This window comes from Notothenia rossii, assembly GCF_949606895.1.
Source record: "Notothenia rossii genome assembly, contig: scaffold_132, whole genome shotgun sequence".
NCBI lineage: Eukaryota > Metazoa > Chordata > Actinopteri > Perciformes > Nototheniidae > Notothenia > Notothenia rossii.
Genome location: NW_027640307.1, coordinates 1 through 10,000, shown reverse-complemented (window position 1 = coordinate 10,000; position 10,000 = coordinate 1). Strand labels below are relative to the sequence as shown.

Genomic DNA, 10,000 nt, shown 5'->3' with positions numbered 1-10,000 from the left:
GTTTCAGAAGCTTTGCTCCCAGTCTTTACTCACATCCTGTTTCAGAAGCTTTGCTCCCAGTCTTTACTCACGTCCTGTTTCAGAAGCTTTGCTCCCAGTCTTTACTCACATCCTGTTTCAGAAGCTTTGCTCCCAGTCTTTACTCACATCCTGTTTCAGAAGCTTTGCTCCCAGTCTTTACTCACATCCTGTTTCAGAAGCTTTGCTCCCAGTCTTTACTCACATCCTGTTTCAGAAGCTTTGCTCCCAGTCTTTACTCACATCCTGTTTCAGAAGCTTTGCTCCCAGTCTTTACTCACATCCTGTTTCAGAAGCTTTGCTCCCAGTCTTTACTCACATCCTGTTTCAGAAGCTTTGCTCCCAGTCTTTACTCACATCCATCCTACAGACCCCAGAGTGCAGGTCCTTGGTGGTTCCCAGAGTCCACACAGTTAAGAGCAGGTTGAGGACTTTCCTCTTGAGTACAGCGTACAGTTAGGACTGGTTTGAAACCCCCTTTGATGCATCCTCATGGACCCTTCCTTTTATGGAATTGTATTTATTGTACTCTAACAGTATTTGTGTCATCGTGTTTTGTTCCTTTTTAAATTGGTATTTTCTCATTGATCTTATAAGATACGTTTGTTGACTTGTGAAGCCCTCTGAGACAAATAGGATTTGTGATTGTGGGCTATATAAATAAACTTGAATTGAATTGAAAGTAGAAGTACACACATCCTGTACTCAAGTAGAAGTACACATCCTTTACTCAAGTAGCAGTACACACATCCTTTACTCAGGTAGAAGTACACACATCCTTTACTCAAGTAGAAGTACACACATCCTGTACTCAGGTAGAAGTACACACATCCTGTACTCAAGTAGAAGTACACACATCCTGTACTCAGGTAGAAGTACACACATCCTGTACTCAAGTAGAAGTACACATCCTTTCCTCAAGTAGAAGTACACATCCTTTCCCCACTAGAAGTACACACATCCTGTACTCAAGTAGAAGTACACACATCCTGTACTCAAGTAGAAGTACACACATCCTTTAGTCAAGTAGAAGTACACACATCCTGTACTCAAGTAGAAGTACACATATCCTTTCGTCAAGTAGAAGTACACACATCCTGTACTCAAGTAGAAGTACACACATCCTTTCGTCAAGTAGAAGTACACACATCCTGTACTCAGGTAGAAGTACACACATCCTGTACTCAAGTAGAAGTACACACATCCTGAACTCAAGTAGAAGTACACACATCCTGTACTCAAGTAGAAGTACACACATCCTGTACTCAGGTAGAAGTACACACATCCTTTACTCAAGTAGAAGTACACACATCCTTTCGTCAAGTAGAAGTACACACATCCTGCACTCAGGTAGAAGTACACACATCCTGTACTCAAGTAGAAGTACACACATCCTGTACTCAAGTAGAAGTACACACATCCTGTACTCAGGTAGAAGTACACACATCCTTTACTCAAGTAGAAGTACACACACCCTTTACTCAAGTAGAAGTACACACATCCTGTACTCAAGTAGAAGTACAGATACTCGTGTTTAAAAATACTCTGGTGAAAGTAGAAGTACTGACTAAACTTCTTTACTCAAGTCAAAGTAAAGAACTTTGAAATGTACTTCAGTAAAAAGTACCCATAACTAGCAGCTGTTTTAAAGAGTACCTGACCTCCCTTTATATTAATAGAACAATAATGTCATTGTTAGCTAATGAATGTTTCCATGGTGACCAACGGCAACATGTGTGAGAAGTAGAAAGTACAGGTATTTGTGTTCAACATGTAAGAAGTAGAAAGTACAGGTATTTGTGTTCAACATGTGAGAAGTAGAAAGTACAGGTATTTGTGTTCAACATGTGAGAAGTAGAAAGTACAGGTATTTGTGTTCAACATGTGAGAAGTAGAAAGTACAGGTATTTGTGTTCAACATGTAAGAAGTAGAAAGTACAGGTATTTGAGTTCAACATGTAAGAAGTAGAAAGTACAGGTATTTGAGTTCAACATGTAAGAAGTAGAAAGTACAGGTATTTGTGTTCAACATGTAAGAAGTAGAAAGTACAGGTATTTGAGTTCAACATGTAAGAAGTAGAAAGTACAGGTATTTGAGTTCAACATGTAAGAAGTAGAAAGTACAGGTATTTGAGTTCAACATGTAAGAAGTAGAAAGTACAGGTATTTGAGTTCAACATGTAAGAAGTAGAAAGTACAGGTATTTGAGTTCAACATGAGAGAAGTAGAAAGTACAGGTATTTGAGTTCAACATGTAAGAAGTAGAAAGTACAGGTATTTGAGTTCAACATGAGAGAAGTAGAAAGTACAGGTATTTGTGTTCAACATGTAAGAAGTAGAAAGTACAGGTATTTGTACTCCACTACTTCCCATTCACAATATAACCCTCCAAACTCTGTTCAACCACCTGATTGGCTCGTATTAGATAAGAAAAGTTTTTCAGCCAATCAGATGGCCGTGTGAGCTGGTGTTGTTGTTGTTGTAGGAATCATCTGAGAGCACCAACACCACCATCGAGGACGAAGACACCAGAGGTAAACAAAACCGTCTTTATTATTGTTATTATTATTGTTATTATTTATTATTTATTATTGTTATTATTTATTATTTATTATTTATTATTGTTGTTATTCTGTGTGTCTCTCAGTGAGGAAGCAGGACATCATTAAAGTGACGGAGCAGCTCATCGAGGCGATCAGCAACGGAGACTTTGAGAGCTACACGTGAGACTCTTATTGTGAAAATCCACCCATTGTGGAGTAGTCTGTGCTCTTATTGTGAAAAGCCTGTGCTTCCTGCAGTCAGATATGCTCTTATTGTGAAAACCCTGTGCTTCCTGCAGTCAGATGTGCTCTTATTGTGAAAAGCCTGTGCTTCCTGCAGTAAGATGTGCTCTTATTGTGAAAAGCCTGTGCTTCCTGCAGTCAGATATGCTCTTATTGTGAAAAGCCTGTGCTTCCTGCAGTAAGATGTGCTCTTATTGTGAAAAGCCTGTGCTTCCTGCAGTCAGATATGCTCTTATTGTGAAAAGCCTGTGCTTCCTGCAGTAAGATGTGCTCTTATTGTGAAAAGCCTGTGCTTCCTGCAGTCAGATATGCTCTTATTGTGAAAAGCCTGTGCTTCCTGCAGTCAGATGTGCTCTTATTGTGAAAAGCCTGTGCTTCCTGCAGTCAGATATGCTCTTATTGTGAAAAGCCTGTGCTTCCTGCAGTCAGATGTGCTCTTATTGTGAAAACCCTGTGCTTCCTGCAGTAAGATGTGCTCTTATTGTGAAAACCCTGTGCTTCCTGCAGTAAGATGTGCGACCCCTCTGTGACGGCCTTTGAACCCGAGGCTCTGGGGAATCTGGTCGAAGGCCTGGACTTCCACCGCTTTTATTTTGAAAACTGTGAGCAGACTCTCTCCTGTAACAATATAAGACTCTTATTGTGGTACTTCCTGTGTGTAACGCTGTGTCCCCTCCCCCTCAGTGTGGTCTAAGAACAGTAAGCCGGTGCACACCACCATCCTGAACCCTCACATCCACCTGGTGGGCGAGGAGGCCGCCTGCATCGCCTACATCCGGGTCACTCAGTACATCGATGCTAACGGCACGCCCCGCACCGCCCAATCAGAAGAGACCAGAGTCTGGCACCGCCGGGACGGGAAGTGGCAGATCGTCCACTTCCACCGCTCAGGATCCCCCTCCACGCTCAGCAAGTGAGGGTGTGCTCTTATTTTGAAAATCTCCCCCTCCATGCTCAGCAAGTGAGGGTCTGCTCTTATTTTGAAAATCTCCCCCTCCACGCTCAGCAAGTGAGGGTGTGCTCTTATTGTGAAAATCTTCCTGGTGTTAAAAAGTAGTCTGTGCTCTTATTGTGAAAATCTTCCTGGTGTTAAAAAGTAGTCTTTGCTCTTATTGTGAAAATCTTCCTGGTGTTAAAAAGTAGTCTGCGCTCTTATTGTGAAAATCTCTAAACAAGTGAGGGGCGGGGCTTCTGTGTATTTACTAAGCTGTGAAAATCTTCTTGTTTTTTGAAAATGTCTTTGTTCCTCCAGCTGACTGCCTGAGGGGGCGGGACTTTGATGGGGCCACAGGCGTCGCCTTGACAACTGATTGATTGACAGCCGGCCGGGCGTGTGACATCACACAGGAAGTTTGAGAGAAGAGGGGCGGGGCCAGCGTTGCACAATCAGCCAATCAGCTTCCTCTTCTCAGCTCTTTGGACTCCAGCCACGCCCCCTTGTGCTCAGCCAATCAGCTGCTCCGAATGTAATGACGCGTGGAAACCTCGTAACTCCGTCAGGATGATTGACAGGACAGAGGACCGCCTTAACACACCTGTAATTAGATCTTAATTAGACCCCAAACACTTCAATATTTGAATGAATCATGGAGATACGAGGTTTCTTGAAACTGTGTTTACTCTTTATACTGGTCACCATGGTTACTAATTACTATTAGACCCGTTATCTCGTTAAGACAACCAATTAACAAATAGGTAATTAATGACGTCAGGTGATGATGGTCTGATGACGAGATAACTGGGTCTGAAGGTGGTGAGAGAGACTGAATGTACCTCTCTCACGGTAACTTCCTGCAATAATCAATCATTATTACTAATGATTGATTATTACAGGGATATTAAATATTATGATTGTAAAAGTATTTATCGTTTTGTTCATTTCTGCTTCCATCGGGCTCCGGGAGCCCCGAGCTTCCACCTGCGATCTTCCATCACCCCCCCCACACCTGTGCTAACGAGCAGGGCCTTAACGAGCGGGTACTTAGCGAGCATGGCCTGAACGAGCAGGTACTTAACGAGCAGGTACTTAACGAGCAGGGCCTTAACGAGCAGGGCCTTAACGAGCTGTCTGCTGCCTCGTTAGTTCAGATGAAGAAGAGAGGGAGAACATGACGGTGTTTCGGTCCTGAAACATGAATCACGTTAAATATATAATAAATCTACGGAGGCCCAGGAGGGACAACAGGACGCTAACGACCTGTCATCAATGAGTCGTTATGAAACCTGAAAGTGAACATTTTTTTAATATTCGTCAGTGATGACAGCTTCCTGTTTGTCTCCTCTGGGCCTCCGTACCTCAGGTGTTGTTAACGAGGAACTCACTTTATAACATGACCCCCCCCCCCCCCCCCCACCTTCAGTACATCATGGATTCAGTTCTGCATGAAGATGCTCTTCCTCCTCTTCCTCTTCTTCCTCTTCCTCTTCTTCCTCCTCCTCTTTCTCTTCTTCCTCCTCCTCTTCCTCTTCTTCCTCCTCCTCTTTCTCTTCTTCCTCCTCCTCTTTCTCTTCTTCCTCTTCCTCCTCTTCCTCTTCTTCCTCCTTCTCTTCCTCCTCCTCCTCTTCACCCTCTTCCTCCTCTTCCTCCTCCTCATCCTCTCCTCCTCCTCTTCCTCTTCCTCCTCCTCTTCCTCCTCTTCCTCTCCTCCTCCTCTTCCTTTTCCTCCTCCTCTTCCTCCTCTTCCTCTCCTCCTCCTCCTCCTCCTCCTCTTCCTCCTCTTCCTCCTCTTCCTCCTCTTCCTCCTCCTCCTCTTCCTCCTTCTCCTCCTCTTCACCCTCCTCCTCCTCTTCCTCTTCCTCCCCCCTCCCCCCCTCTCAGTGTTTACCTGTACAGGTGTTTCTGCATGAGATTTGACTTTGTGTTTCCTGTTTCGGCTCTGCTTCGTTTTGCCGCCATTTTGTTTTTCGGGCTCCTCCCGGTGACTCAGGACTTGTTAGCATTGTTAGCATTTCCCACCGGGATTAATGGTGTGTGCTAGCAGCGAGCTAACGAGGTGTTTGAGCTAATATTACTATAACTCTAAATATATAAAGCTTCTTAGTGTTATAGCTCTTATTATTATGGTGTGCATTAAAGCTACTGTCCCCGCGTCGCCGTTAACTTGGGGTGTTTCAGCCCGTTAGCTAGGTGGCGCCGCGGAGCTGCCGCTGTGTTGCTAAGCTAATTCTGAGTTTTGTAATCTTCGGGTCGTTTCAGTGTTTTCGCTCAAATAACTTGCGGTGTTATTCTAACGAGCGAAATCTGTTAGCATTGTTAGCTTAGCCGGTCCTCAGGTTTTTTTAACAAGCTAACGTGCTAATGTGTGGCTAACAGCATGCAGTGGTTACTGTCAGGGATGCTAACAATGCTAACAGTGCTAACCAGACGTTTCACAGGAAATTAGAAACTGACTTCTTCCGACTGAAAAAAAACGTTTAGTTTATCTTATTATCTTTATTATCTGTATTAATGTTATCTAAACTCTACCTGAAACATCTCCACTGGACTCCTTTGTTTACTTCCTGAACACAGTGACATCACTAAATAACACTCACACTCCTATTGGCTAGCGCTCCAACACATTGTACGTGATAGGCTAAGGGGCGGGACATCTCTAATCTGGTTGACCAATCACAACAGAGCCGGCCAGCTAACCAATCAGAGCAGACTGGGCTCTGGTTTCAGACAGAGGGTGAAAAGAGGTGCTGCAGCACAGGCAGTATGAGAAAAATAAAGAGCTTTTTGAACATTAGAGCACGGAGACATGTCACAGGAGAGACAGACAGGTATATTATTTATTATGGTTTGATGTTACAGGTGTGTTACCTGATGTTACAGGTGTGTTACCTGATGTTACAGGTGTGTTACCTGATGTTACAGGTGTGTTACCTGACAGGTTCTTTCAGTCTGAAGCTCAGCTCTGATTTCCCGCTCTGCAGAATAACAATCAGCTTTTATACAACCATAGATATTTTACTGTATTAACTAATGCTGCATGCTCTGTGTGTGTGTGTGTGTGTGTGTGTGTGTGTGTGTGTGTGTGTGTGTGTGTGTGTGTGTGTGTGTGCGTGTGTGTGTGCGTGTGTGTGTTTGTGTGTGTGTGTGTGTGTGTTTTTAATCTTTTTTGTAGTTTTTGGAGTATTTCTTCTGAACCGTGTTTAAAGTGTTTCTGTAAATAAACTGAGGTGTTCACACGCTGTCTTCTGATTGGTCCGTGTATCTACTGCAGTAACTGTGTTCACACGCTGTCTTCTGATTGGTCCGTGTATCTCTACTGCAGCAGAGCCCTAGAGAGATAAGAGTTAGGACCCCCCATAGACCTCCGTTGTAAAAAATGGCGACGCCTACTTCCGGGGTATGGACATCGAAATAGTTCAAAAATATTGTCATTTGGGCGTTGGACCGGTTGGACCTCATTCACTTACATTACGGCGCGTTGAGTAGTTCCAGAGGTAAGTTGCTGAGATATGGAACTCTTCTGAATAGTCAACGGTCTGTGTCGTCTCAGAGGCCCTTTATGATGCTGCTCTACTATGGAATGCCATTTAAGCCAAAATTAAATAAATACATATATATCTATAAATATGCCAATGAAATAAATATGTACACATGTACATTTAAATACACATTTATTTATTTCATGGGACTTGTATTTCATGATGAGACATTTCCATTCCTTATATGCAAATGAACGGGGCGTGGTTAGCTCAGATCCAGAGACCCAGACCAAAGCAACAGCACCACAACACTGACACTAACTGGTTCTTCTCTGGTCCGCCCAATGCTGCTCTTCTGAGAGCAACCGCTCTGACAGCTCTCTCTAGTCTCTACTGGGAAACAGCTAAAGAGGTAAGCAATGCAACACAATTACACCCAGTCTGAGAGTAAAAGGTTTCTCGAAGGTTCGTTTTGCTTTCTTACAACGTTAAGTTAATGTTAACGTAACCTTAAGTTTGCTAGGAGGCTATTGTTACGAGCTAGCTGTCTTAGCTAACAACAGTTAGCAGCTAACGTTTTCTGCAGTTTGTGTTGTTCTGAAAAACGTGATGTAGTTATTTAAGGGTATGTTAAATTAACGTTATTTTACAAGTTGAAAGAGTTAAGTTGTGTTTAAAATCGTCAATGTAATGCACGTTAGAGGTTTTTAGTTGGACATGAAGTTAGCTAACGTTAGCTAACTCTACCAGGTTAGCATGTTAAGCTGTACTTTCTGTGGCAGCTAGCTTAATACAGAGAGGGGTTTTGTGCTTCATTGCAAACTTTTCTTTAATTTAATTGAATCTACCTGAAACTCTAGGGACAGTTTGTTTGTACTCAACTATACAGACCATTGTTGAGGAGATGCAAAACATACTGTACATGAGTTGGGTCCAACATATACCTTGAGTCATGTTACTTTGCTGCTAAAAATGAAACATCATTATCAGATGAGGACATCAGCAAAGTGTGTGAGTCTGTCAGGGATTTGATCTGCTCTCTGCATGTCGTAAACACTGCTCTATTACTTATCTTAAATGTAAGTCTCGCTCTTGTCATCGTTCAGGCTTTGCATTTGAACTCCTATGACTGGTTACGGACTTGAAGGGAACGCCTTCCTGACATCCAGGAAAAAGGTGAGATTCTAAAACATTTGAATTCCAAAAGCAAGTTATTGTTTTAACTTTTTAAATATGATTGTTTTGGGGCATTTCAGTTTCATTGGACAGAGGCAGAAGAGATCTACTGGAAACAGTGGAGAGGGAGGAGCCGGATGGTTGCTGCTCCGTGTGGAACGTGCTCTATCAGGTAAAGCTCTTTGGGACCCACTTATTTATGGGATTGAGTTTATCTTTTGGAATGTAATTTCCAGCAGAGCATTATAAAGACTGAAAGATGTAAAGCTTGAAATGATTTGGTCTTTTCCTTAAGAAGGTGTTTGTCCTCCTGTCTTCTCTTATTTCCTTATCTTTCTTTCAGGTGTAACATCTACCGATGGTACATGACAGAGACCTCCTCCACCTCTTTGCTGTCTTACTAGTCAATCCTTCTGATCAGGTCCTTTCCTAAATAGTGGTAAGTTTTACGTTCCTTTAGCAACTTAATGCTTCACCGCTGTTGAATAAACCCTATATTGCTCGTCGTTTTATTAAAACTACGATTTTAAACTTTTTGATTCCAATTACAATAAGTTATAATTGTAAAACATATCTTAACATCCATCAGCAATCAATACAACAAATCATCCAACCCTAAACAGAAGACATCAGGACCTCTCTCTCTGACGCAGCAGCGTGTTCAGGGCCCGCTCATCAGGAGCCTTTGAGTCTCCCTTTGTGGTCGGCCTCTCAGAGTGTTTATCATTTCTTTGTCTCTTAACGTTCATATAATCATTAGTTCTTATTGTTTTGCTCTTTAGTTTTGTTGTGAGAATCACTTTGCAATTATTGTGTAAGTTCTATATAAATAGTTATACTAATATTATTAATAATGTCTTCTTTGTTTTCTTTATTTATCGCTGCAGAAAGGATCATGCCGGCCCGAATCAAACACCTGATCAAGAGCTGGTGAACCTCACCTGTGTGATATTCCACTCTGACTGGAACGCTCAAAATGACCTGCAGGTACGAGATATATATCTGCTCTGTCTGTCCTAGAGATAGTTCAACAGGGCAACAACAACAACAACAACAACAACAACAACAACAACAGTCTTTCCGTTTATTCCCTCGGTTCTTTAAATTTATATTTTCTCATTTAATGCTTAAAAACTTTGCTCTTTTGACCCCTCTGTTAATTTCTTATTTCAGGCTCAAGCTCGTGTCATCGTTTTGGCCAGTCTAAGGCGGTGGAGGTGTACCGTCTGATCACTAGAAGCTATGAGAGGGAAAAGCTGGATAAAGCTCGTCTTCTGCTCGGGCTGGACGGTGTGCGAGGGGGTGGGGCAGTTTACACACAGAACCTGCTACATGCATGCAACACACACACACACACACACACACACACACACACACACACACACACACACACACACGGGTAGTTATGTTACCCGTCTTGAGCATGGATGTTTAATAAGAACTGGATACAGCGTCGGGGGCGGGGTCTCGTTCTTTCCCATGAGAGCTGCTCGTTGGCGCGTGAAGTCAAAATGGCCCAACTTTTGAGAGAGCGAAACGTCACAGATTACCCAGCATGCCTGGCTGTCAGAGCAGAAGAACCCGTTTGTGCGCTCACAGAGCAT

General features: G+C 42.8%; 1 protein-coding gene and 1 long non-coding RNA gene across 3 annotated transcripts in view; both read left to right on the top strand.

Annotated features, from left to right (window-relative positions):
* LOC307026818 (calcium/calmodulin-dependent protein kinase type II subunit alpha) overlaps positions 1-6,980 on the top strand; it is a 57,388-nt gene extending 50,408 nt beyond the window's left edge. Inside the window, exons 14-18 of one of the 2 annotated variants that reach the window (XM_079694958.1) lie at positions 2,504-2,552; positions 2,666-2,741; positions 3,312-3,406; positions 3,489-3,717; positions 4,057-6,980. In XM_079694958.1, the coding sequence (XP_079551084.1) occupies positions 2,504-2,552; positions 2,666-2,741; positions 3,312-3,406; positions 3,489-3,717; positions 4,057-4,060 (453 nt within the window). In that variant the 3' untranslated portion in view covers positions 4,061-6,980. Of the gene's footprint in view, positions 1-2,503; positions 2,553-2,665; positions 2,742-3,311; positions 3,407-3,488; positions 3,724-4,056 lie in introns of both variants that reach the window. The other variant, XM_079694959.1, reaches the window with a different exon arrangement.
* Positions 6,981-8,298: 1,318 nt separating this feature from the next.
* LOC307026820 lies at positions 8,299-9,735 on the top strand. Its single transcript, XR_013804461.1, has 5 exons — positions 8,299-8,396; positions 8,477-8,568; positions 8,740-8,835; positions 9,284-9,383; positions 9,570-9,735. It is a non-coding gene; the product is annotated as an uncharacterized lncRNA (long non-coding RNA).
* The last annotated feature ends 265 nt before the right edge of the window (positions 9,736-10,000 follow it).